A 27,977-nucleotide genomic window follows, 5' to 3' on the forward strand; every position below is an offset into this window, starting at 1 on the left:
AGATACTCAATTTTGAATTTCAACCCAAAGGTTACTATTTATTACTGTCAGGGGTTAGCCAAGTTGCAATAACATTTCGATCACGAATCATTAACGATTGACGAATCGAGGCGCATCGCGAGTACGTTTGACCGCGACGTAAGGTGTTCCAGTTAATTTAATGCAACTTTGACTAACTCCCCCGGCGTTGTATTCGATTTAAGACCAAGCCCATGGTCCAGGGGCAGAGTTCCAGCGTGGGGCCCAAGGTGCGGGCGGCCAGGGGGCGGGGGCCCAGCTAGCCGGGCGCAGAGCTGCGGCGGCGGCGGTAGCGGCGTGCTGGGCCGCGCCGGCGGCACCCGCGGCACCAGAGCTCTGAAGCACCGACAGCTTCAAGGCTTCCACGTCTGCAATTCACAATATTTATTAAATCGATTGAGGGCCTTTGGCGGTTCTATAATAAATAACCCTGACTGGGTTGATAAAGTCGGTCATTGACTTTACGAAAAGAAAGAAAGCGAAGAATAATATCGACAAATGCGTCATTGGCAGAGATGTTTGCTCAAAACTACAGTCAGCGTTATTCCACCATGGTAAGAGCATGAACGTCTCAAACAGAAACAGTAGGTAAAGTACCTACTACATTATGTAGTTATAAAGTTAAGCTACCTCTGATTTTCTAGATGAAATATATGGTTAAACAGTGCCACCGCTACACTGTTACCATCTTACCACACTCCAAAATGCTTAAGTACTTACTTAATTTAAATATGAGTCGCTGCGGGTTATCTTCCTGATGTCTCGTAGCTCTGCCCACCGCGATAGGGATTAGCACTTGACTTTATATAACTAAATATGTCCCAATTCAGGCCCAGTATTATTATTTACCAGCACTCTGCAACCTGGCTGCTTGGTTGTGTGCTGCGCGTTGTATGGCGCGTGCAGCGGCGGCTTCCCTCGCGGCGGCGACGCGCTGCGCGGCCGCGGCGCGTGCCTTTGCCCCCGCCAGCTGCGCCTGCGCGTGGACCGCTGCCTGCGCCGCTTCCAGTGCGTGTGCGCGGGCGTGACGGGCCGCCTCCTCGCTGAGGAACAGTCATGCTAATCAGCACTTTTTCGAATATTCGTCGAGGTATATTATGACAGATTTTGTTCCAATTTTCTAGCCTACTAGCACTGGCATCGACCTTGACGATTTTTTTATTAGTCGCAACAACATTGTTCTTCAGAAGAGGTGTTGTGTACAGATAGAAGTGATTCACATAAGAATTTAGACTGAGATAAGGTAAGAATGAATGAATACACATAGTGGTACGTTTTTCTAAATGTTTCTCAATACAGTTATTGAGATTGATTGCTCAGTGCAATCAGCCTAATAAACAACATGTAGATATGTAGTTCAACAGACGGAGTAACTACCTACTAGATAGAAACTACTAGATATACCTATTCAATTAAGATTTCCTGTAAGGGGAGTTCAGTTCAGAGACAAGTACATAAAGTGGCACATCCATAGTAAGGTGAGTTGCTAGACCTATGTGTATAGACATACACATTTGTCTAAAAACTCACCTTACAAAAGCACTACCTACTCTGGAATTGTACAGGCCCGTTGAAATATAACCTAGATTTCCAGACATTATATCCACGACAACGTTTTACGATGTAAATGCAATTAAAAATCAAACTGAAACATATAATTGTCTGTTTCAGCCATCGCCGTGTTAGGTAGGGTACCTATATCACAATATCTTTTGATTTGATCAACATACAATCGCGTGATTCTTGAAAGTATAACAAAAGACAGATTCCATGCAATGTTAATAGCAAAAATTTCGCGTTGGCACACACTACTAGTGGCGTTGCCAAGTTCTGTGGGACTCGGCAACTATGTGTTTGAATAGAAACTGTTATGCCAAGAAAATGAGATTGGGGTAAAAGACATTAACATCAGCCGTCCGCAAACGTTTACCGTGGGTGGTAGTATTTATACATATTTGTAAATAAACATTCGCACAGCTGTGTAGTTTACATCCTTGTAACCCTTATGATGAGGAATTGACACGCGTTCGAAAAATGAGCATGTTTAAAGTTAATCAGGTATTATTGAAGAGTTTCAAACACGTATGGATGGGAAGCGTATGCCCACATCCACAGATCTTAGCCCTGGTGACATGGTGGCAATGTACCGATCATGTCTTACGGAGTTTTTGAACGGCCGTTATAAATGCTGTACGGGTAAAGAGCAAAATACTAAACTGACAATTTTAAAAGGTGACCTATATAGACGACCTATAGGTAGATAAGATTCCAACCTTTTATGAGCGGCCAGGGCAGCAGCGGCTTCCTTGGCACTAGCGATGCTCTGTTGTTCCAGGGCGGCATGCTTAGCGGCGGCAACTTGCTCCTGCGCAGCCATCACCGCTCGCGCTGCCGCCTTAGCCGCTGCTACAGCGCCTGCCACATCGGAACTCGGGTCTGTGGAGTTCAATAATATACACTTACTTAAAGTAGCAGTGGGACGTATGTAGGCAATCATATACGTCTCTCTGCTCGGCACAGGCCTCCCGTAAATCGACTGAATATGGTATGGAGCAAATTCCGCGTTGCTCCAGTGCGGGTTGGCGGAGTAGTTTAACAAAATTAAATGAAGTCTTGGAGCTCGGCGGCGCAGCGGTTAACGCGCTCGGTCTGCGATTGTTGAAGTTAAGCAACTTTCGCAAAGGCCGGTCATAGGATGGGTGACCACAAAAAAAAAGTTTTCATCTCGAGCTCCTCTGTGCTTCGGAAGGCACGTTAAGCCGTTGGTCCCGGCTGCATTAGCAGTCGTTAATAACCATCAATCCGCACTGGGCCCGCGTGATGGTTTGAGGCCCGATCTTTCTATCCATCCATAGGGAAGGCCCGTGCCCCAGCAGTGGGGACGTTAATGGGCTGATGATGATGAAATGAAGTCTTATCTTAAGGATATAGGATAAGTTTTAGACAGCCACTTTTACAAATCCCCGATATTGTGGAATACGTAGCTTTTAGTTTTGACTTGGATGTAGGTACATTGATCTAGTAGATTAATGGTACTGTACTATAGATGTACGTAAATCGTACCACGTACCAGTACCAATACAGATTCTTATTTATATATCTTATTGTACATTATCATTGTAAAGTCCATTTTTATGCAGATGGATTCCTCTCTTTAAACTTGTTATGATAAACTTGATCGGAAGGCAACTCTCTGGATTACCTTGTGCTGGCTGCCAAGATGGGCTGGGTGGAGGAATCCAGCCTGGGAGGGAGTCCCAGGGGGCACTTCTCTTCTCCGGCTGAGAGTCTCCCGACACTGCCACCACGAACAGACACACCACCTGACAAATATGATATTTATAGTAATGAGCTTGACGAGGTAATTTTAACACTTTCAAGGACAGAAATCTAATGACGTTCCGATTCCAAAGTGTCATACTACCTATTATGAACCATCAATGACCCGTGGTCGCTGCCCGTGAAAGGGTTAAGGGTTACTGTTGGAACTTTCGAAAAACACCCGCCATTTATTTGAGATTTATAAACGACAAAATCTCAGGAGAGCGATTTCGTACGAAATCTCGGCCCGTCATACCGCGTTCCCGGCTTTATGAGCAGCAAGTTTTGTACACACTTACCAAAATCTTAAAAGCCATCGTTGGTTCTATATTTCCTCTAATTCGACTTGTTGACTGCACGGTTGCAACCGATATTGTGTTGCTTTATGGTTGGAAGTGGAACATTTTATATGAGTGGACACGGAAGATCTTCCATAACACAATGTTATAGAAAGGGATTGCCCTGATGGGCCATAGCAATAATTGCAGGGACAAAAACTGATCGCAACGATCGTATCTTACATGCTCTCACTTTCGACAGGATCAATTTTCTCAATACCATATCGGAGGCACATTGTTTTATTAGTGGTATGATTACGACAATAATTATTTATTTAAAGATTACGTATATGGTCTTAACTGTTACGAAATAATCAGGAACTTGGTCAATGGTGTTTTGTTATACGAAATGCCTGTACATCTGTACTGTGTAGATAATTATACCCTGTAATCAAATATTGTACCCGTGTTTTACCTATCTACTGACGACTGCCTGTTCTCAACCCACCCCGATACGGGCATATAGATGTAAGGAATGTACTATTGAACATACCTACTACATAAGTATACTATAAGTACTTATACTCCTCATCGGAATATGTTTGTAAAAGTGGCAATAGGTACGTCGAGTGTTCCCGTTTGAAGGATTACTTACGAAAAAGAAAAGCCATCAGTTGGAAAAAGGCAGTTTTGATTGAAAATAACCTTTTCTAAGTTTCTTCTTTCCGATCACTTGGACATTAATAGTCATTACTTACACCTATATCTATCTATTTTAATAATGCTGCTAAGGTATTTATCTTAAATATTCTTGTTCCAACACTTATCGGACTCAGCCAACACTCTTATCATATCAGATAAAGTGTCGTAAAATGACGCTTCTCACTAGAAGTGTCACTACACTTTCGATGTTTATCAAACTGTAATAGAAGTCAGAAAGTTCGTATTAATTTTATTAACTAAGTATGTCCTTTCTAAGATGATGGACAATTGTTATGTTATGCGATAGGCTGATATCTTGTCACCATAAGGTTCATCATACCCAGTCTTAGGACTACGAATCCACAGTGCTGCAAGTTGACTTTGATTAGTTGTGGCTCTGTCCACCCCATTAGTGGCGGAAGTTAATTCATGTACCTATTAAGTAAAAATATTAAGAATAGAAATTAATTCTTCCATAAGTATGACTTTTCGTCCATACATCAAGCCCGCTCAAGGGGATCTAAAACCATAGCCCGGACAATCCATACTAAAGTCTTGTTCTTACTGAATGCCCATAATGAAGTTTAAAACACAGTTCTTTTATTGTTGTAGGCGAGTTTTCAACAGTTTAAAACGATTTGCTTGGAGTTTAAAACAGCAACATTTTGTTTCAAACGTTTTAAATCGGTTGTTTTAATTTTACTTATAGTTAGACCTCATATAAAAATACTTACCTATCTAAAAAAGGAAATAAAGAAACGTTTATTTATATAGTGACAACACTATAACAAATTTAAAGTCGTAAGAGCGAATATTCTTTTAAAATCCAAACCCCATTGGTCTGCTTGACGATCCCTAGTTTGGTCAGGACATTGCAAGTTGATCACCCGATTGTCAGAAACTAAGATGAACCGTGCATCGGTGGGCACGTTAAACAAATGTCCTGGCTACTATTACTTAAGTATGTAGTCATTTCATTGCATGAGCCATATCAAAAGCCTTTGGCCGTGAACCGCATAGTAACCCTGACATCAGGGTTGATAAGGTCAATAATTGATCTTACAGTCACAATCCACAAGAGAGACGATGCGACGTCATCTTCACCACCAAACCAGACTTCAAGATTCGATTCCTAGCCGGTCGATAGACGAAAACGAGGAATTATCTTTAGCCCGTTTACTTCACAGGAGCGGAACGGATCGATCGACAAATACTTTCTAATCAAAGAGCAACGGCCTCCGTGGTCCAGTGGTTGAGCGTTGGGCTCACAATCCGGAGGGCCCGGGTTCGATCCCAGTGGGGATATACCACAAAAATCACTTTGTGATCAATATTTATTTATTTATTTATCCCTAGTTTGCTTAGGACATTACAGGCTGATTACCTTATTGTCTAAAAGTAAAATGATCCGTGCTTCGGAAAGCACGTGAAACAGTTGGTCCCGGTTACTACTTGCTGATGTAAGTGAGTAATAGTTACATGAGCCATGTCAGAGGCCTTTAGCGGCTCCATGATAAATAACCCTGACACCAGGGTTGATGAGTCGAAGAAACTGGGGTCTAAGCATAGCACTAGCCAATCAGCTCGCGACAAGAATCACTTCAAAACCCCGATACCGACCCCGCCGGCGCGGCGTGGCCAACGATTTTCCTCATTCGTTGCTTATCGTCCTCTCAGACGTTGACGCCCTGAGCCAAGGTTCGCGCCCAACTGGGCACCCCCATACCTGTTGTCTTAAATTTTGGTACTCCGCGCTCCCCATTTGTCCGGGCAAGTACTTAATGCCATTTGCGGCAAATCTACAATAAGTCACGTCAAAAAAAGTACTAGGTCAGTGAGCGCAGAGTTTCTTTCTTCCTGAAAAAGTTAAACTCACCAATTGGATATTTTTGTATGATTAATAATCTAATGATAATTAAAGAAGTAGCAAACTTTAGGTTAAGTAGCAAAGTTAGGTTTTCGAACACCGGAAGCATAGAATAAGGAATACCTAATGAAATGTGCCGGAAGATTCGTAGGCCGGAAGTCAATATCATTACTATGACCGCAAAAATATCCTAGAATCTTTTTTCTTTTTGCAAATATCTACTTAGAACTTATAATGAAGGTATGTCGCCAATTAACATAAATTCTAACTGGATATTTGCAAAAAGACCAAACATATTAGGATAGTTTTGCATTACTTAACGATAATGATGTTGATTTTCGGTAGAACCACCCCACACCCTGCAGTCGGGTAAAAAGGAAGGAGTGACGTCTGCTCAGAGTGATAAGAAAGCGAACGGCTATATAATAACATCACTGTACAGCGTAATCTATATTTTTTGGCAAACGTGGCTTGGAAGCTCCCTCATTGTCGACACTAAAAAGACATTCAATAAATTTTCCACTTATTATACTGGAATCCTAACTATGACGATATAACATTTTTTTTTTAACTCAATTACCTCAAACTGACTTAACCTCAGAACAATAACTAAAGCATAGAAGGAAGGCTAAAATAGCAACAGAACTCTATAATTCTGCTCTACTTTATCTTACGGAACCGGCGTAATGTTAGACAAAGACGCATATACAAAAATTGTTTCGTAATTTCGTAGGTTGTCACAAGTTTTTCATTGCCTAGTGTTGGGTTTCACTTTAGTAATATGTCGATAAAATTAAATTTACTTACAATTAATGTCGATAATTTTTTTTTACAAGATTTCTTTTTGTAGGATGCAATTATCTTCTTCTTGATGAAAGGAGACTCTGTCTCTGATAGGTAAGTATCTAACCATTTTTGGATTATATTGTCTGGTTTATATTAGTTTGGAGCTGCAGCTCACATTCAGGAAGGAAAGAAAATAGCCAACTGTTATCGTTTCATCGGTAAGTATTTTGTAATATTCGAATTTATTTATGATGTCATCCGCCGTGCTCTGGTGTCGATCGACGTGCCGTGCAAATTGGAACCGCCGCCGCCGGGTCTAAGCCGCACAGATGGTAAGAGGCCCGATGGGGTCACGCCATAGACATAGAAAAGAGTATGGACTGGAAATACCTACAGAAAAAACGTGCCACTCTGTAAACATAAAATGGCGGTCTTTACTAGGGCTACAAGCTGTTTCAATACTAGGATTACCATACTCGTACCTACTAGATATAGCATTATACTTAAAAAAATACGGCATACAAGTATTCATAAGAGAACAGAAAGGGAAAGTAAAAGGTAGGTAGGTGGTGTACTGTATCTTTCGTGTAAAACTTGTAAGTATTGTATGTTGTGTGCAATAAAGTATATTTGTATTTGTAAAGGAAGGTTTAGTCAAGATTTATCTAAGTCGCTTACACAAATCTATAACATTCATTACATTCTTTATTGGGCGCAGTTCGTATCAACCTGGAGTGTTGGAGTAGGAGTAAATAAGAACAGGAGGTAAAATGAAATATAAATTAGATCGTAAATCTGTTCATTTTCATTAGCAAGTATTTATTTCACACGTTATTAATTATATACATTATATTTACAATAAATACAAATTTATTAATTTCTAAACAGTGTCAATTTGCTTAGAAACTGTCTTTGTGACACCCTGTCACATTGTTTTTTTTTTTCATTAAGTCGTTTGATCTTGAGGCGGGACTTGTTCAGCTTTTCTTTTAAATTTTTCATCTCGTCTTCTTGAACTGACTGAAATAAAGTTTAATAATAATGTTAAAATAGTATATATACAAAATAATCTATAAAAATAAAAGTAAAATATATCTGATTTATGTGCATTGTGCAGCTGGTTGAATTATACACTCTATATATGTATATCATGTTAAAAATATAAAAAAAGAAAATTATTTGATATACCTTTTCATGTAAATCCAGTCGACACTTTTGGATTTAATATCTGAAATCAAAGATAATAATAATTTACTTATATAAAACGTGTACAACTCATAATTGTTTAGACATAAAACAACTACAGACTTAGTATATACTAAGTTTATTAAGTACATAATAATATGTAGTTGAATGATAGATAGTATAAACGTGTTGTGATAACATGATACAAATATCTTATCTATCTATCCAGCAGTGAGATGATGCAGGCTAGGCTGAAATTTAAATTTAAACACCATTTCATTTGTCTGATCTATAATGTTCAATGTAGGAATAGCATCGTCTCGAAGACGCCTCCACTTTGAATTAGGAACACACATAAATGAATCCGCAGTAAAATGTTTCGAGCAAATACGGCTGTACTTATTTGGAATCCAATTTCGTCTATTAATGCGAATTATCCATTCTTTCTCTTTGTTATCGTCTACAGGAAATCTAAAAATTAAAAGTATCGATAATTTTAGTACATCACTATGGACAATCAACATAACCTCAAATCAATTCCGTATTCATCGATGAAACGTATAATATAATGGATATCTCAAATATTTTATGCTACAAATCTATTCAGCAAAACATATTACTTTCCTAAAATTGTTCAGCAGTTCACATTTCACTAGAAAATTACAAAAAACTTACCGATGAAACGACAGAAGTTGTTGGCTATTTTCTTTTCTTCCTGAATGTGAGCTGCAGCCCCATACCACACAAGACATAATGTCACACAGTCGAGACACTCAATTATTTGATATAAATAAAAGTTTCTTTCCATTTATTTGGAAAAATATTGTTAAATTATCACTTAAAACAATCTGAACACAAGACACTCGTAAACACAGTTGACGCGACCGTGTCAAATAGTTCGGTAAATATAAGTAAAATCTTCTTATGTATGTTACTATGTATTTGGCCGAGTTAAAATGAGTCCAATAGGTCCAAATGACATTTCATGTTGTGACAACCTCGGAAAAAATGAAGCAAAGAGCGAATCATTTGTCCTTTTCTCACTCATAGTTTGTGTCGTAAGCTAGAAGAGAGCCGGTTTATAGTTTCTGAATTCTTATTTTAGCCTTCCTTCTATGCTTTAGTTATTGTTCTGAGGACTTAACTCACCCATTTTTTTCCATTTTTTATACTTGGCAATAGTTCTGTGTTTGGCAAGGTCTTTGTTGGCAACACCAACACCATCTTGACAGATGAGAGGCTTTTTGGCGGGAGGCGGGAACGGGACAGTTGCTTTCTTCATTGAATAATCTAAATAATTAATACGAAGTGGTGTTTTGTGGTTAATGATCGCATTAAGTTAGTCGGAAGACATTCGCGAGTGTTATTATATTGGAGTATTCAATAAACAAAGTGTATCTGCCTATTTTCGCTTCGTGTCAGGAAGCCGCTTCATAACTCAAAAGTTTATGCGGACTTTTGAGTTAATTCGTTTGGGGTTCGGAGTAGGAGTCTACTCCGAGGGTGGGGGCTTAGGTTTCATCATCATCACCTTTCATCATTTCATTAATCATCAAGAAAAAAAATACGTCAGACATGGCTGTATGGGCATAGTTCCCTTTGCCTTACCCTTCGGGGAAAACCAAACCAAAAAAAAAAAAAAAAAATTGACAGATGAGACAGATGATATCAAATCAATATTCTTCCGAGGCCGCGTTTGCTCCTGTCATTCATTTATTTTATTTACTGATGCTGTGAGCGGTCTTGCTGCACGTTATCACCACCGTCAATCCCAACTATGTCGTGTTTCATCTATTGACTTTTATTTCATTATAGATCTAGTACAAATTCGCTGTTTTAAATTATTGGTGAACATATTTTAAATAAATTATTTGGTCGATGTCAAACTGTTTATAATTTCTAGCGTCAGTTTATATTGAATAAATTACGATTGCGCGGTTCGTGTGGTCCATAAAATAAATTAAACAGCTGCGGTGTGATCATTGAAAGCACTTCTTGTTACCGTGTGAGTATTTTGTTGTTAGGTTACGTAAAGTATCCGTAAGCTGTGACCGACCGGATTGCCAACAGACGGTCGTACTTCGGTTATCTATTTGTGAATTTATAAATATATCCGTAATTAACAGTTGACACGAATTTAGACTGTGTCCGCGCCCTACTGACTTAGTCGCAAACAGCTGTGACAGACAGGTGTATTTATTGATTTTTTGCAGCTGCGGTAATCAGAACTTACAAGCAAATGTACCTGTGTAGCTGCAAAGTAAATGTTAAGCGTTCTATTCCAGTCAATATACATGAAAGATTGGACCCTATCTACCAGTCTACTTGAACCAATAATTCACGATTAGCTTATCAATGCAGTTGATTGACGATAATTACAATTATTGTCTTATTAAAGTTATCTTTTTTTTCAACAGTTCAATAAAATCCATCAAAAATGGCAGCAAAACAACCACCACCTCAGCAACCAACACAACAGTTTGCGTAAGTGCCTATATTTTAATATACCATAATTAGTTTTACTTGTATTTACTTCTAAACTAACTAGGTAGGTGTCCAAAACTTTCTTTTTTTATTTAGGATCAAAGATAAATTATAAAATGCTAATCTAGAAATAGAGAAGCCAGTCTAAAATGGTCAAAAATCAATCCCATTTTACTTTTCGAATTATTTTCTTAATTTACAATGTTTGACCGCTTTTATTGATGATATTACAGGATAGTATTTCCATAAAACCACCAAAGAAAACTTTTATTTTGATGTTTCATACAAAGTATCTCATATGACTAGGCTGTCAAGTAGCCTATTTTACAACATATCTAATAAAAATATGTGTGTCATATTATAATTTAGAACAAATACCTAATAAATTATATGTAGCGATTTTAAAGGTTAGCTAGCTTGTTAGTAATAGAATCCTGTTGAAATTATTCATATGATTGTAGGTATGTCTGTATCACACTGAATAATATTGAAATATTTCATAAATATTGCAATAGATTGATTGACTTATCAACATCTTGCTTGAGTACCACCTAGTGACAAGCAAGTGTAGGTATAGATATCAAATTGTAAATAACTACCGTATTGTAATACCTATACATAAGCATATAGAAAGAAAGAAACATTTATTATACATATAGAGACACCATAGTAACAAATATAAAACAAAACTATAAATAACACATAACTTACAATTAAAACACGCAATAAAAACAACTTACACAAGAAAAAATTTATAAATGACCTAGGTTTTTTGTTTATCCTTTGTCAAGGATCGAAGCCAATGTAATTCCATAGTCTCTGCTTACCCCGGTGAGAAATATACCTTTATGCATGTGTATGTATACATCATTTTTAAAGTTATACATGTTATACATATACTTATACATAAATTGTTAAAGTTATTTATACATATTATACATTGTACATATATACATTTTCATCATCATCAATTTAAGAGCCACTCTCTTGTCGGTGTAGCCTTTTTCCATTCCAGTCTATCAAAGACCAATTCCTTGACTTCCCTATAAGACACGACGTTGACCTTTTCTCTAATCTGTTCCATGTAAGCTCATGGTCTTTTCCTCTCTTTCCTTCTAGCCTTCCTTCTATGATGTTCTTAGTATTAACATCCAGATAGGCATATATGTGTTTGAAACATGTCTCAGAAAGATCATGTTTATTTTATTTCATCATTATATAACACTGTAATATAACTACATGAATGTGTCATTGACAATAGTACATTGTTTAGGTAATTAAACAACATGTAGTAGGTACTGTCAATATATCATTATCATAACATACCTAGCAACACATTTTTGTTCTATTGGTTGTGAGGGGCAAATGAATTAAACTTAGATTACACATTACTGCTTAAACATGTTTTGTATTGTTATGTATGTTTTGTTTTTGATATCATATGATAGAGTATGGGCAATAAGTAAAGGATAAGGTTGTTTGCCAGTGAAGATTTGTTGTTCTTACAACCCTAGTAGAACTCAAAGGCGTTAGTTTTTGAATTTACATTGTATGTCATGGTAATATCTACAAATATTTACATCGCATCTTGTTTTTATAAAATTCAGACCACTAACATACGGAAACAAAAGTAATTTAAAAACAAAAGGATGGTTACAGTCATTATTATGAATACTATGCTTAGTAATTGAGACTTTAAGTAATATATCGGCTGCTACCTGCTACCCAAGGTCACCTCAAATAACATTGACAGGAAAATGAGCAAGCATCATGCAAACACAACATAATAAAATTCATAAAATTATTTAACTTATAGAGATGTAAAAAATAGCAATTCATTTGTAATTTGCTCCTGTAAATGTTAGTACTTTGATATTAACAGATTGTAAATCTGTTATATATAGGTACATAAGTTCACACCCATGGCGCCTAATGGGACAGGCAGAACTACAAATAATTAGCAGATAACTAGCCCAAGGCCCAATGTCCTTTAAAAAAAACATTTCTTAACTATTGTGTCTGTTGTCCGAAAAAGTAAGATGATTCCGTGCTTCGGAGGGCACGTTAAGCCGTTGGTCCCGGCTATTAGCCGTAAAAACACCTCCACCAACCCGCAGTGGAGCAGCGTGGTGGAGTATGTTCCATACCCCCTCCGGTTGATTGAGGGGAGGCCTGTGCCCAGCAGTGGGACGTTATAGGCAGTTTATGTATGTATCTATTGTGTCTGGTAATCTGGGCCTTACGATGAACCATATGATGCCACGTGATCAGTCAATCTAGTAATGATTCATTGTGGAACGGACACGGACACGGAATTGTATATGTTGTAAAAATTCACTTAGAAGCATCTGGATGCGTTTATAGCTATTTAAAACGACGAAATAAAATTTTGTATTTGTCGTATAGATTGCTGCCAAAAATCATAAATGGAGGTATAGCCGGTATCGTGGGCGTGACCGTGGTGTTCCCCATAGATCTAGTCAAAACGCGGCTGCAGAATCAAGTCATTGGCAAAGATGGGAAAAAGCAGTACGAAAATATGTAAGTATTCTTGTACAAAATTATGCTAAGTTTAACAAAAATAAACATATTAATTTCCAACTAGATTATCTGCGACTCCAATCGCTTATCACAGATAATATAGCCTATAGCATTCAAGAATAATGTAATAGCTTGCACTCAGCAATAATGTATTATCTAACTTTCTTCTGGAGCAAGAATTTTCAAAATCGTTTCAGTATTTCCAGACATTATTTCCTACAAACAAACATAAACTCTTCAATATTACTTTTCAAGTCGTTTGGAAAAGTGTTTCAATAACATTTTAGAAAGGAGACTCTTAATTTTGACTTAAATTTCATGATAATTTTACTTGATGTAGTAGGTACATCGTACGAAATCGAATCGTGCAAAGTATAGTAAGATTTCCTTCCGGCGCTTTCTTGGCGACTTACCAACTAGTCGATTGACGACTTCGCCCAATGTCTAATAAGGGTCCCATATAGATAAAGTACAATGGATCGTTTTGAACGGTCGTTATGGCTCTTGCGGTCTGTCAGTCAGGGATCTGAACGATCCATCGTACGCGTATGATGGTTTTTCATCATCATTTAATTTAAGAGCCACGCTCTTGTCGGTGTAGCATTCTCCATTCTTGTCTATCAAAGACCAATTCTTTCACTTCCTTTTAAGACACGACCTCGAGTCTCTTTATGTTTTTCTGTGTCACTGTCCAAGTTTCACATTCGTACAGGGCTATACTACCTACGAAAGTTTTAATGCATCGTTTTCTGATTGCTTTGGCTATCTTAGCCTTGAATATTATGCACCTATTGTTATGATGCTTTTTAAATAACCATAAAGAAGAAGTTTACAAATTCACAATACAAGCAATTATTTTAACAGGATGGACTGCTTTCGTAAGACCTACGCTGCGGAGGGCTACTTCGGCATGTACCGAGGTTCTGCAGTGAACATCCTCCTCATCACACCAGAGAAGGCAATCAAGCTAGCCGCCAACGACATGTTCCGATTCTACCTCACGAAGAAAGATGGGTACGTTGAGAGTGTTTAATATTTTATTATTATTTCCTTTTCTCATGCATCTATTCGAATATATCCACTTGGCCCAAGTGTATGTTAAGTGAACGCGCCGCAAGAGCCTCACGCGCCGTACTCAGCGCATTTTGTAAATCTTTGTATGACATCGTATGCAACGTCACGCATCACCCTGTCCACGCCACACGACCCGCATTTTGCCGCAAAATTCGATGGCATAGGCGCATGCGGCTCCTGTGGCGCGTCTAGGTGCGAGTACGGTAGCGGTATGGCCTAAAACTCTTCCCTTTCTAAGTTCCACTGACAATAAAAGCTCGGACGGCTTTTATTTGCGGAGATGTTCATTTGTTTGCTTTGGTCGTTTAAATTGTTTGCTTTTCTTATTCGTTTCCCTACAGCTAAATACGTGAGTAAATGTTATATTTAGTACCCTATTGTCAGAGGCGTTTCTTGCGCCGCATCATTCCCTCTAGCGGTAATAAGATTGTTGTAGGATAAAGCTAAAATAGAATTTTGATTTAAATTAGTGTTCTCTGATGATTGTATATCCAAAGTACATTTAGTAAAGTCTCGCAGCTGAGAACAGGCTTGCTGTCATCCATGTTAAGCGCCTATTACACTAGACTGCCCAACGTTGTTGGGTGCCCCAAGTCGATGTGTCTAAGTCAAAGATAAATTATGAAATTCTGATTACTAAATAAAGACAGATCTTAAGGTGACAAAAACGTTTTCTTTTTTTATGTAATTTATTTATAGATTTTAATAAAGAAAAAATATTAATAAGTGCGTCATTTTGTCACATTTTTCTATGGCGTCACAGGTTGCTTTTTCATACAGGTTCCATAGTAATTTCGTGTTTTGACGTTTAGTAAAAAGTAACTGATTTGACTAGTTGGAAACTACCCTGGGCGGGTCACTATTTCGCCATACATTGCTTACTTACGCCCGATGCCAGAGCCCGCACCCTTGACGCATCCGACGCGATGGATTAGGTGTAATAAGGGCTTTAATCCCCCTTCACGATCCTTGCTTACTGTACTTCATAGCCTCCGTGGTCCAGTGGTTGAGCATTGTGCTCACGACCCGGAGGTCCCGAGTTCGAATTCCGGTGGGGACAAATCACAAAAATCACTTTGTGATCCCTAGTTTGGTTAGGACGTTACAGACTGATCTCTTGATTATCCAAAAGTAAGATGATCCGTGCTTCGGAAGGCACGTTAAGGCGTTGGTCCCGGTTACTACTTACTGATGTAAGTAAGTAGTCGTTACGTGAGTCATGTCAGGGGCATTTGGCGGCTCAATAATAACCCTGACCCCAGGGTTGATGACGTTGGTAATCCACCTCACAATCCACACGATAGAAGAAGAAGACTGCACTTCACATTAAAAATCACAGACCCTTAATATTTGATACCTATATCCTCATCCACACAGGTATTATTACATCGTTTATACACATGTGTTAATGTGATAAAAAATATAGTCCACTATGCACGGAAAAAGTGGTGAGGTGATAATTACACAATTGAATAGCACAATTGGCCGGTTATTACATTACATATCCTTCGTGATCTAGCGGTTAGAGCGTTCGGCTCACTCGATCACGCGGTCCGGGTTCGATTCCCGTTGGGAATACACATTGTCAAAATGTTTGCATAAGTCATTACAAACTGAATTACGTCGGAAATCAAATAACGAAATTGCTTTTAGACGTCATGCCTCAAATACAATGTGGAATATACGATCCCGACGACCCGATTACTCTAGCCATAGAGGCAGCCAATCAGCTCGCGTCCCAAACACTTCAGGACCCCGATACCGACCCCGCCGGCGTGGTCGACGATTTCCCTCGTTCAGCGCTTATCGCTATCGACCCACTAGGGTCGATTAATTCTTTCAAATATTCTTCCTCTCAGACGACGCCCTGAGCCGAGGTTCGCGCCCAACTGGGCACCCTCAGGCCTGTTGTCTTAAACGTTGTACCGGGTGAGAGCCTTCAGCGCTCCCCATTTGTCCGGCCAAGTAGTTAATGCCATCTGCGGCAAATCTACAATAAGTCACGTCAAAAAAAAAATTCAATGTGGTCTTTTAGACTCCCGGGTTTAGTTGGGTAGTTTTCTGGGCCAAAGATAAGTTATGATATTCTAATTACTAATAGAAGACAGATTTAAACGAAAACATTATTTTTCTTTTTTTCTATTTATGATAATTAATAAAGAAGAATGTAATAATAAATCCGACATTCTGTCACGTTTTTCTATGACGTCACAGCGTGCTTTTTCATACAGATTCCATTGTAATTTCGTGTTTTGACGTTTCATCATCATCAGCCGTACGACGCCCACTGCTGGGCATAGGCCTCCCCCAAGGATCTCCACGACGATCGGTCCCGCGCTGCCCGCATCCAACGGCTTCCCGCGACCTTCACCAGATCGTCGGTCCACCTTGTAGCGGGCCTACCCACTAAGCGTCGTCCGACACGTGGTCGCCATTCTAGAACCCTTCCGCCCCAGCGGCCATCGGTTCTCCTCGCTATGTGTCCTGCCCACTGCCTTTTCAGCTTTGCAATTCTCCGAGCTATGTCGGTGACTTTAGTTCTCCTGCGGATCTCCTCATTTCTGATTCGATCCAGCAGGGAAATACCGAGCATAGCTCTCTCCATTGCCCGCTGAGCGACACCGAGCCTCCTCACGAGACCCATAGTAAGCGGCCACGTCTCACTGCCGTAAGTCATCACTGGCAACACGCACTGGTCAAAGACTTTCGTCTTCAGACGCTGAGGTATTTTGGACGAGAAGATATTCCGCAGCGTTTTGACGTTTAGTAAAAAGTAACTGTTTTGACTAGTTGGAAACAAGGGTGTGAAACTAGCCTACTATGTCTGGTTGTTTCAGGACCCTGCCAATTAGTCGGCAGATGGTGGCGGGCGGAATGGCGGGCGCTTGTCAAATTGTCATCACCACTCCCATGGAACTGCTCAAAATACAAATGCAGGACGCGGGCCGACTCGCCTCACAAGCCAAAGCAGGTAAATTGTGCAAACACTATGCAGGTAAAGAAAAACTGATGACAAGTTCCCAATGTTTGTCCCATGAGGTCCCATATAAACGGTTCCATGGTATAAGATTGCTACCTTAGCAATAAGGCCGCCTGTTGTACTACACATTTAATTATAATACTATTTTTTTTGTGATTTAAGTGCAATAAAATAGTGTATTGTATTGTAAGAAAACTAGGTATGCTCAAAAGTGACAGCTAACATTTCAACGTTAGTCCAGCTGACGTCATCCCACCCTGCGTTGCCAATTTACTTTGCAAGGAAATTTTGAATATTTACTTACAGTTTTAACGATTTTTATATATGTGACTAGTAATAGTAATTAAATACATACATAACAACATAAACAGCCTATATACGTTCCACTGAGGGGCACAGGTCTCCAGCCCCCTCCCCAGTACCCCCTCCGGTTGATTGATTGAATTAAATACATTAGTCAGTAATTCACTTAATTTTCAATACGAAAATTTACGTTATTGGAATGTTGGAGATACCAATTTAATGGTAACACTTACGTAATCAAAGGGCTTACATACCTATGCTCAATCCTATGACCTGGTTTACTCATACCATGAACGGTTCATTATTATTTTTAATGTTTATTCTTTATTATGGTCGCAGTTTATAACTGCAGAGCTGTCTAGTTCATCAAGAGAAAACTGCACTTCAAGTCGTAAAATTTTGTGTGTGGACAGATAAGAGTTAATGTTCTAAACACAATGCGTAGACCTATGCAAGCGGTCACCAGATTCCAACTTTGAATGCAGATTTATATGAGTCTATTTTTTTTTCGATTTTAATTTTCTCTTTGTGAGTTTCCCTAAGCACGGGTAAGTGCTATGAAAACAAAAAATATTAACATAAATAGTCTATATACGTCCCATTGCTGGGCACAGGTCACCCCTCTATCAACCGGAGGGGGTGTGGACCACGCTGCTCCAGTGCGGGTTTGTGGTGGCGTTTTGGTTTACTAGCCCGGGACGAACGGCTTAACGTGCCTTCCGAAACAAGAAATCATCTTACTTTTTCGGACAATCAGGTGATTCAGCCTGTAATATTATAGCCAAAAAAAGGACAGTCTTACAAAGTTACGTTCCATGGTGTGTCCATCGAGAATCGCATCGCGAACCCCGTGAGCCCAATTCTCCAATCACTAGAGATGAGACATACTAGGTACGGAGTCTTGCGATTACGACTACGTGCAAATACTTATCCCAAAAACTAGTACCACTGGTATACGAGTATAAAGTACCTACGAGTAAATTAAAGCACTATCTTTTTATACCTACAAACGGTTTGTGCAGCTTTTTAGGAAAACTTATAGATAAATATTATTAATATGCAAATTAAGCAAAAAATTGGTCGTAAGAACGAAACGTTAGCCACTAGGCCGTGAGGGCTGTTTTATTGTTAATTATTATTAAAATGTATGTTGTCAGAGGGCAGAGAGTTCAAGAGGACTACGGCGTTGGAGCTGACGCGGAAGCTGTTAGCGGAGCGCGGCATAGCCGGTCTGTACAAGGGGATAGGAGCGACGGCGGCGCGTGACGTCACCTTCAGCATCGTCTACTTCCCCCTGTTCGCCACTCTCGTCGACGTGGGACCCAAAGTAAACGGCGCCACGCCCTTCTGGTAAAGACAAATTCAAATTCAAAAATATCTTTATTCAGTAGGTAACATAGTTACACTTTGAATCGTCAGTTGTTTTTACATAACGAACGTCTCATCCGCCTAAAACTACTGCAGCTTCTCACAACCTGTATAGCCGGGGAAAAGAAGCTGCAAGAAAAACCTCGGCACAGGGCCCAGGACGTTCTTTAAAAAAATAAACAAAATATTTTTGTACAATTGAGTAATTTAGCTGCCTAATATCAGTTACAGTTAACCCAATGCATTCATATCTTCTAAATAATCACTAACTTTATAATAACCTTTTTTGTAAACATACATTCTATTTCTGCAAATGAATTAAACACTCCTCGGTTGCATACCAGGGGTCTTATTTTTCAATCGCTCGCCTTCAAGCCACGTTCGAAAATTACCCATTTCACGTAGCACATAAAAATGCCACATCGAAGCAATTCATCTAAAAAAGCAATATTGCAATTTGACATTTGCGCATATAAAAGTAAGTGCGCAATGCAAACAAGTGTCAAATAGCAATATTGCTTTCTTAGATGAATTGCTTGGATGTGGCCATTTTAACCCCCCCAGAACTTATCATTTTTAAGATGAGACAGGTATTTTCGCATGCGAGTTGAAGGCGAGCGTTTCAAAAATAAGACTTATGAAAACCTTCCACAAGTCACCACTTGTAAAGTACGCGACAGAAAAACTGTCGCGGATTTTAATGGAAGTAATTCACAACTTTTCACAAGTCACAATAACTCTATGTAGATAATGCGGTTCTCAGGACTTCTAATCTAACTTTACATACAATCACTCATTCGTATGAAGAATGTATGGTCGTGAGCACTATTGTGTACACAATTTAGAACCCTGTCGTATTTAACATGTTTGACATTTACTGAGATTTTGTTTCGATAAGTTAATGTGACATGGTTTTATTATTATTGCTCGTGGTCATCATTATATACAAGTCTGCTTAGTTATTTATGTTTTATCATCAATAATTTAAGAGCCTCGGAAAGTAGGGCACAGTGGTTTCCCTCTTGCATTCCGTCCCGCAGTACTCTGTCTGACGCGAGTGGGATGACGCCCAGAGCAGATTATTTCAAAGCTGTACTAGATACTGACAGCTACTGCTGCCCTGTGATTTGCCCCTTCCGTCCTGCATCTATATGTTTAGTTAGTAAATAACTCTTGTAAATGTCCAGGTGGTCTTTCACATCCGGATGCATGTCTGGGTGTTTCGCCGCTGCGTTCGTGAACCCGATGGACGTCGTCAAGACACGCATGCAGACGCTCACGAAAGGCAGTGGGGAGAGACAGTATTCCGGCATATTGGACTGTGTTCGGTTAGTAAACTTGGTAAACATAAAAACATAAATATAGCATCACGTTGTATCCCCAAAGAGGTAGGCAGAAGTGTATTGCGTAAACGTACAACGATGCTTCTTTTTTTTTTTTTTTGTTTTTTTTTTTTTTTTTTTTTTTGACGTGACTTATTGTAGATTTGCCGCAGATGGCATTAACTACTTGGCCGGACAAATGGGGAGCGCTGAAGGCTCTCACCCGGTACAACGTTTAAGACAACAGGCCTGAGGGTGCCCAGTTGGGCGCGAACCTCGGCTCAGGGCGTCGTCTGAGAGGAAAAATATTTGAAAGAATTAATCGACCCTAGTGGGTCGATAGCGATAAGCGCTGAATGAGGGAAATCGTCGACCACGCCGGCGGGGTCGGTATCGGGGTCCTGAAGTGTTTGGTGTCGCGAGCTGATTGGCTGCCTCTATGGCTAGAGTAATCGGGTCGTCGGGATCGTATATTACGTCCTTCGGACGCCGATACTTTTCAGTACCGTCCCTAAGCGGGATGTATTCGGAAGCCGCAACTACCAGGGGATTTGGGTGGTGCGGAGCAGAATCGAAAAAACGTTTGGAAGCTAATTTGAGCCATTGGGCAATGGTTGGCAGACCTAGGTCAATGTGCAGATTTTCATTGCGAAGGAACCACGGAGCTCCCGTGGCTTTCCGCATGAAACGATTTTGTATTACCTGTAGACGGTGGATTTGAGAGGGACTCGCATGAGCGAAAAACAACGATGCTTTGCCAGCTACGTTTAAGACCATGTAACACGGGGCGAGCGTATTGCCGTTAACCGGGCACAAATCGTGAAAAACCGCGTGATTTCGATTATCTATTATCCAAACATAAATTCAAACTCATAAAGTCGAATTCACTTCTGACCCTAACTCCTCCCAACCCGTGACACTACTACGATGTAGCGGCTGAAGTTGCAAGTAAGCAGAAGATGACATGCAAACATTTGATACAAATTCCTAAAACAGATAAAATTGTTATGATGAAAACTGTCGCCTAGCGGAGAGGAGGCTTTATAATAGTTACTTCTTTATTTTTTTCGCACTCTGGCTGAAAAGAAGAAACAATTACGATATCAGCCGATAAATATTTATTTTTGTGTTATTCAAGACTTTTTGTGAAATAATATGATAGGTTTTAATGCGTAAGTCTTTTTTTCTAGTAAGAATTCATCGTTTTGATAGTTAATTAAATAGTTGTATGAAGTATAGTGGACGCAGGTATATTATGTAGAATCTATGTATTTACAGTGATATTTTTAGAAATGTTTCAAAGAGTAGATACGGCACAGGTAATAAATATGTATCATCATGCGTAGCTCTTTTTGTTACTAACGATATAGAACATTATATCCGAAACCAAATTGTGAACCTTGGGTTTAAACCGGTGTCGTTTTTCTGGAGGTTTACATTCTTTATTAGTAGAAGTAGTGAAGTAAATAGACGACTTACGAAGTTATAGACTGTAACACCCGTGTTCTAAGATGTCCACTCGACTCTTCCTCCACTCGACTGAGCATTTAGGTATTTTAAGTTGTCATTTACGTCTTCGACTTGAGGACTATTCACTGGAGTCGAGCATATCGGTATTGCCAACATTATAATACGAAATAAATGTCTGCAGTCGTTGGTCTCGGTTACTACTTACTGATGTAAGTCGTTACATGAGCCATGTCAGGGGTCTTTGGCGGGTCAGCAATAACCCTGACACCAGGATTGAGGAGGTTGGTATTCCACCTCACAACCCGCACGATAAGAAGAAGAATGTATGCAGTACTCGAGGCGAGGTTAAGGCACCGTACCGAATGCTGATGTTGCCTTAAGGTCCTGAACTCGAGTGGAATCTTAGGGTGGTATTAATAAACTAATCTCAGGTACGACTGCCCTCAAGATCATGCTCACGTCCCTGTTTTTACATGAGAACTGTCACAATGACATGACCTTGAGAGTAGTGTCGAAGCTGAGATTCGTTTATTAATATCACCCTAAGAATACCCGATTTTGAGCTGAGTTCGAGCACAGCCTTGAGGTTGAGGAAGAGTCCAGTGGAATTTTAGAATACAGGTGGATTTTTTTCTTTCTCTCGGTTTTTGTAATTTGGAATGTTTATTGTTTTCAGGTCCACTTTAGTCCACGAAGGTCCGACGGCGTTTTTGAAAGGCGCCGCCTGTCGTATCATGGTGATCGCTCCGTTATTCGGCATCGCCCAAATGGTATACTTCTTCGGCATAGCTGAGGCCCTCCTGCACCTCAAGAAGTAAACGGAGCCACACCACTCGTATTTGTGTTCAGTTCTCTCTTTAGATCCCTATAATTTCGCGCATTGTTTGTTAAATATAATGTCAATTGCATTTTAAGACGGTGAGTATTGCGTTAATTTAAATTATTATTATGCCACTAGAGTATATGACGTTTAAAAGGCGTATTTATAGATTATGAATACAATACATGAGCCAATACATGTCGATGCATGAGTCATGTCAGGGACCTTTGGCGGCTCAATAGTAATCCTGACACCAGGGTTGATGAGGTTGGTACTTCGCCTCACAAATCACACGATAGAAGAAGAAGAAGAATACAATGCTTCCTTTCTGGACAACAGGATGCAATCAACAAGACAATAATGATTTGGTCTCCCAAGGAATGTATTCATTTTAAATAGCGTTATCATATTTGTTGTAATGGTCCTCGTATCACTTATGAAGTGAATAGATGAAATCTGCTATTTTAAATATATGCTATGTGTTGCTATTTATGTTGCCGCTAGTAGTACTATTATATATGTATAGGTGTTGTTGTTATGTAACAAATAAATGTTGTGCTACAAGCGAATTTCGATGTTCTTTATGCATGTTTAGGGTTGAAATACATGCCGCACCAAATCGCACTTGTCTATGCATCTATCCTTTTCTGTCACTTATAACTCGTTAGCCTCGTTGATACCGCCGCGTGCAATCGCTTTATCTTGCTCTAGCAAATGACGTTTCTGAGTGCCAGAAAAGGATAGATAAGATAGGGCGAGTTTCATTTAATATTATTCATACAGATATTAATGACTTATATGTGCGTAGCGTAGCTCAATGATTTGTTATTTTTTTATACTTTTAAGATTTATATTAATTGTTTTAATATACAGTTTTGTTTTAAGACTAAACAGGGATTTTAAACGTATTCAACTAACGTTATCACTGCTGGATAGAAATTTAAATTAAAAAGAAAAACACTTCACAACGTAATTCTCTTTACCCTAGTTTATAACTTGATATCACACCTGGCAGAAGCATTTCAAGAATAGTTAAAAGCAGTAGGTAAAAGGGAATGTTTTCTGTCATGCGGACTTATTTGCTTGTATGAAAATTCAGTCTTTAAACCCAAAGTATTTTTTTTTTAAATATCTTTATTCAGTAGGTAACATAGTTACACTTTGAATCAATTTTTACATAACGAACGTCTCATCCGCCTAAAACTACTGCAGCTTCTCACAACCTGTATAGCCGGGGAAAAGAAACTGCAAGAAAAACCTCGGCACTACCGTGAGCTTTGCGAGTTTCGCGCCGTATTCTGGTAATACCACGGGCAACAAAATGTATGTATGTACGCAGGAACTCGTACTATGTAGGAACTCGAATATAACTAAGAATTCTAGCCCAACTGTGAGAATGTGGACATTGCTCTTTACGTGCGGTTCGCAAGTGTGACTTAACTCAGTGTTCGTATATTGACGAACGAGACTTGGGGTATGCCTCTTTCGCACTAAAATACAGCTTAGTAAGAAAGAGACGAGAGATATAAAAAAAATAAAAAATATATACTTTATTTCGGACAATTTTACATGCTAACAAACGTAAACACAAAATAAAATAGGTACTAAAAACTAAAAAAACCACCACCATAATGACACACGCTTAGATACCGATGGGTCCAGTGCTTAATAAAGATGCTGTTCCACCTGTCAGCTATAACAGCCAGGACCATCCACCTTCGCGTCCGCAAACATACCCGAAGCACATATTGAGCACATTGCGCATAAACGCATATTGGATAATGTTATTCTAACCTTGCTACGTTACATAGGGTATAATAACGGGGACTTTACAACAATGTTGAGAGTCAGAAAAGTGACATATGAGCGAGTAGCCGTCATAACGCGAAGATTACGTTTAAAATCCTACGAAGTGATATTAAGTAGCTTACGTTGTTAATTATGTTAACGCCATTATTTCTTGCTGTGAAATTTTAATGTGAATAAAATAATTAGATGACTGACACATAGTGTACGGGTTTTCCAAGCAACTCAATAGTTGGTATTCTCGAGGCTAGTTCTTCTTGCCTATATAAGCCACTGTCCATTATGTAACTTTGCACATGTTTGTAGAGCTGCAACCAAAGCATGTCACATATATCGCGCTTGCGATAAATGAACCAGCTCTATTAAGTAACGGTTTAATAAAGGTTTAATACGATCTACTCTGAACCGGCGTGCGTGTATGAAGCGATTGATGAATGTGGAGGAAGCAAGAGAAGTGTGTCAGGATCGAAGCAAATGGAATTCTATAGTCTCTGCTTACCCCGGTGGGAAATAGGCGTGAGTCTATGTATGTATTAGGTAACCGACGAAATAACCAGTTCAATTGGTTCATTTGGCATCGCGCGCTACATGCAGCTGTCACGTTACAGGTCTAGGAGAAAAAAAAATGTTAATTGTGTCTCAATGTATTCAATGTGGAACTTTACACTGTCTATCTGATCCAATATAGGCAGAGCACTATTTTTAGTACTTTTAAAATTATGACAAGTATATGTTATTTACCTGCCAGTGCCAGCAGCTATGAGCTGTGGCGCTGTCACATTATTAAAAAAGCTAGCGTATTCGGATCGATTAAAATTCTGTCAGACTTTTTAATCAAATAAGAAAAATGTTCATGGATTAATTCAAATGTTAATCAATTATTCTAATGACAATAATATATGAAGAGTAGTGTTGTGTGGTTGTAATTGTAGGATAGGCGCCCATTTGCAATGAGTCAATTCATCAATTGTAAGGTCAACCTGATATTTATATTTATTTAAAATTAATTTATGCACGTTTCATGATCATGTAAAGCAAATCGTTATCGTGAAAAATATTATCATTTGTTCGCCTCATATAGCTAACTCGTCGCTTTTATCGAATGTGTTATTGCCATATGTACCCAAAAGTTGTTATTTTTAAGGATTCATTAATATTTTCTGACTGTAATTTATTGTTATGTTATGATGTTTTTGTAAGTGCAAATCATAGACATTTATGAACCAACTTTTTTTACCGCAAATTATCTACTCGACCCGGCTTCACCTTGGTACAATTTTTGCCGTATCTTATTACTAGAGAACTTTAATTTTTTAATAGATTATCGTTTTATAATTTATCTTGGACCCAGTGTAATACCCATGAATCCAATTTTCCATAGCTGTCAAATACACACACGTTGTTTGTTTACTTTTAGCTCGCTTCTTTTCCTTTTTATTGGTACGGCGGAAAGGCCAGATAAAATAAATTGTAACCAGTAAAGCTCGCTCCACACAGGTTGTATAGGCAGCCGGACCAGTTTTTGTTTATAAAGTTCGAGTTTGCACGCGTTCATACAGAAATCCACCGCGATTCTGTAATACAAAATCTCGCGGTACCGCGTCTGTGTGGATTAGGCTTCAGTGTTGTAATGTAAAATCATAATTTTGTTTTGTAGATAGTATATCAAAGTATTTGAGATGATTTTGTTTTAATTATATTCTTATAGACATTGTGTTGGTTCATTATTTAATTTATTTTTTAATTATAAACATATTATAATTAGAACAATTACTAAACTGGTGGTATTATAGTAGAATTTGGTAGACATACAAAAATATCTTAACAATTCAGTCTGTCGAGCAATACTTGAGTCTTATGTTTAACAATATCGTAGGTTTTATTAGCTGGTAGTCTCTATTTAGCAAAATGAATTATTGAAAGTTAGTCTAATGGACAGACATCATGTATCGGAAATGAATTTAGCAATGATACGTGTCTCCTTAAAATACTAAGTAGTTAGAAAAACCGAGATATTAAAATTATTTGCTTAATGAAATTGTAATTGAAAGGTCTACCTTCTTTCATAATATGAATTATCTTATTTATTGTGGTTTTAAAGCTGCTGATTTCGGTAGAGGTCATCTAATTTTATTTTAAGTTTTCTTATTCACCAAAAAGGAAAGGGACGGGTAATCGACACTCATAAAATTTATGGATCACAAGTTAAATTAATGCAGGAATATAAAAATCCGTCAAAAAAAATATATTGGCCAATAACCCGACAGAATTAAGTTGACAGCACACGTCAAACAGATTGCATATGAGCGAGATGTCAATTTTATTTGCCCGGGGTTCCTTTCATTCTAAAATTAACAGTTATCAATCATCCGTTCCTTTCCTTTTCGGCGAATAAGAAAATGTCAGGTATAACTTAAAATAAAAATAGGAGGCGTCTGCAGGAATCGGGGCCAATAATCATCACGTAAATTATGTTTATACTTTTCAGAACAATAGGGTTTGAAGGTTGTGGCCTCGTTTGTTTCCTCCAATTTTAAGAATTTTCAAAATCTATTTTTTTTTGGCTTGTATTTATGTCAACTAAAAGATTTGACTCTGTACGGCATTTTAGAAATTTTCAAAATGGCGGACAGTAGAGGCAGTAAAGTCCTCAAACCCTCTTTCTAAAGTATTAGGTATACAAACCCAAGTAGCCAAATCTAAAAATATACAGAAAAAATCTCGTCAATTATATTGTAAATAACTATTATTGTATTACAATACATTGCGGTGTCCATTTTTAACCAACTTTATGAAATGCTAACTTTTGGTTGTAAATATTATCAATGAGGGACTTTCCACGCTACGTTTCCCAAAGAACATATAGATGATGTTGTACGGTCACGAGTACTAATGTATACACTTTGAAACCATGTCACATTAACTTTTTTGACAAATTAAACCATCAGTCTCATTAAATGTCAATTGTGATAGTGCGACAAGGTTCTAAAGTGGGTACATGATATTGCTCATGACTGTACAGAGATAACGTGATATTTACCTACTTTCTCGTTACTCGAGTACATAATTTTTCAAATACATAATTTAATGGCAGTAGTATGTATAAAAATAATTCTTGCTTGTTATTTGAATCAGAATAATGTAGTAACATATAATGGGTGTTATAACAAGGGTCATCGTTTATACCCAAAAACAAAGAATAAAAGATACATTTATGTCTGTTGTTGATGAAATTAGGAAGGTTAAACGAAGACAACTCTGTACAACGCCATATAATCATATATATTTGGGGAACGGAGCCTGAAACTGTGCCTCATCAGAAAGACTTATTTAAATATAATTATTTACCTAACCATACAAGGCCTCTGGCAAAAATATAATATTATTAATAAAGTCAAGATTTTCTTTAAGTAGGTAGGTAGTTATTTTATAAATTATTATACCCTTTCCGATCGGACACGACTCCAGATTGATATTGTCGTTTATATTATGTACCTATATGCTTAAATAATACAAAGTCATACATATCTACTACAAATTGTCGTAGAATGAGATGGATAGAATTGTAAACCTGTGGATTTCGCTTTGTTAAAGTTATTTGAATGTTCAAAAGTAGATAAACAATGTTGTTCTGAAGTTACGAACTGTGTTT

At 38.4% G+C, this 27,977-nt stretch overlaps 2 protein-coding genes and 1 long non-coding RNA gene across 6 annotated transcripts; 1 reads left to right on the forward strand and 2 right to left on the reverse strand.

Moving 5' to 3' along the window:
- Nucleotides 1-152: 152 nt before the first annotated feature.
- On the reverse strand, nt 153-3,717 carry LOC126379889 (tol-Pal system protein TolA-like). Its single transcript, XM_050028876.1, has 5 exons — nt 3,639-3,717; nt 3,221-3,341; nt 2,292-2,454; nt 868-1,061; nt 153-386 (listed from the first exon to the last, which is right to left on the reverse strand). The coding sequence occupies exons 1-5, from the start codon at nt 3,654-3,656 to the stop codon at nt 199-201; spliced, it is 684 nt and encodes a 227-aa protein (XP_049884833.1). The 5' UTR covers nt 3,657-3,717; the 3' UTR covers nt 153-198.
- Nucleotides 1,115-27,965, forward strand: LOC126379884 (mitochondrial glutamate carrier 1-like). 4 transcript variants are annotated; one of them, XM_050028867.1, is made up of 9 exons: nt 1,115-1,261; nt 2,354-2,452; nt 10,575-10,641; nt 13,048-13,182; nt 14,047-14,196; nt 17,094-17,227; nt 18,697-18,889; nt 20,095-20,235; nt 22,376-27,965. In XM_050028867.1, exons 3-9 carry the CDS (start codon nt 10,595-10,597, stop codon nt 22,515-22,517), a joined length of 942 nt encoding a protein of 313 aa, XP_049884824.1. In that variant the 5' UTR covers nt 1,115-1,261; nt 2,354-2,452; nt 10,575-10,594; the 3' UTR covers nt 22,518-27,965. The 4 variants fall into 4 exon arrangements, with proteins under 4 accessions (XP_049884824.1, XP_049884823.1, XP_049884822.1 ...); XM_050028866.1 differs by lacking the exon at nt 2,354-2,452; XM_050028865.1 differs by lacking the exons at nt 1,115-1,261; nt 2,354-2,452 and adding an exon at nt 9,824-10,160.
- LOC126379895 (uncharacterized) lies at nt 7,830-9,034 on the reverse strand. The gene is made up of 3 exons (XR_007568396.1): nt 8,833-9,034; nt 8,161-8,200; nt 7,830-7,992 (listed from the first exon to the last, which is right to left on the reverse strand). It is a non-coding gene; the product is annotated as an uncharacterized LOC126379895 (long non-coding RNA).
- Nucleotides 27,966-27,977: the final 12 nt, after the last annotated feature.

The sequence above is a fragment of the Pectinophora gossypiella genome, chromosome Z (genome assembly GCF_024362695.1).
Source record: "Pectinophora gossypiella chromosome Z, ilPecGoss1.1, whole genome shotgun sequence".
Lineage (NCBI taxonomy): Eukaryota > Metazoa > Arthropoda > Insecta > Lepidoptera > Gelechiidae > Pectinophora > Pectinophora gossypiella.

Bases quoted from the DNA above. Each gene is read 5' to 3' on its own strand.
- LOC126379889 (XM_050028876.1), bottom strand. The intron at 2,455-3,220 runs GTAATCCAGAGA...TGAACTCCACAG, and splicing joins ATCTTGGCAGCCAGCACAAG to ACCCGAGTTCCGATGTGGCA. The intron at 1,062-2,291 runs GTTGGAATCTTA...ACTGTTCCTCAG, and splicing joins GCCCTGGCCGCTCATAAAAG to CGAGGAGGCGGCCCGTCACG.
- LOC126379884 (XM_050028867.1), top strand. From the start codon at position 10,595: ATGGCAGCAAAACAACCACCACCTCAGCAACCAACACAACAGTTTGC. The intron at 13,183-14,046 runs GTAAGTATTCTT...TTATTTTAACAG, and splicing joins AAAAAGCAGTACGAAAATAT to GATGGACTGCTTTCGTAAGA. The intron at 20,236-22,375 runs GTTAGTAAACTT...TATTGTTTTCAG, and splicing joins GGCATATTGGACTGTGTTCG to GTCCACTTTAGTCCACGAAG.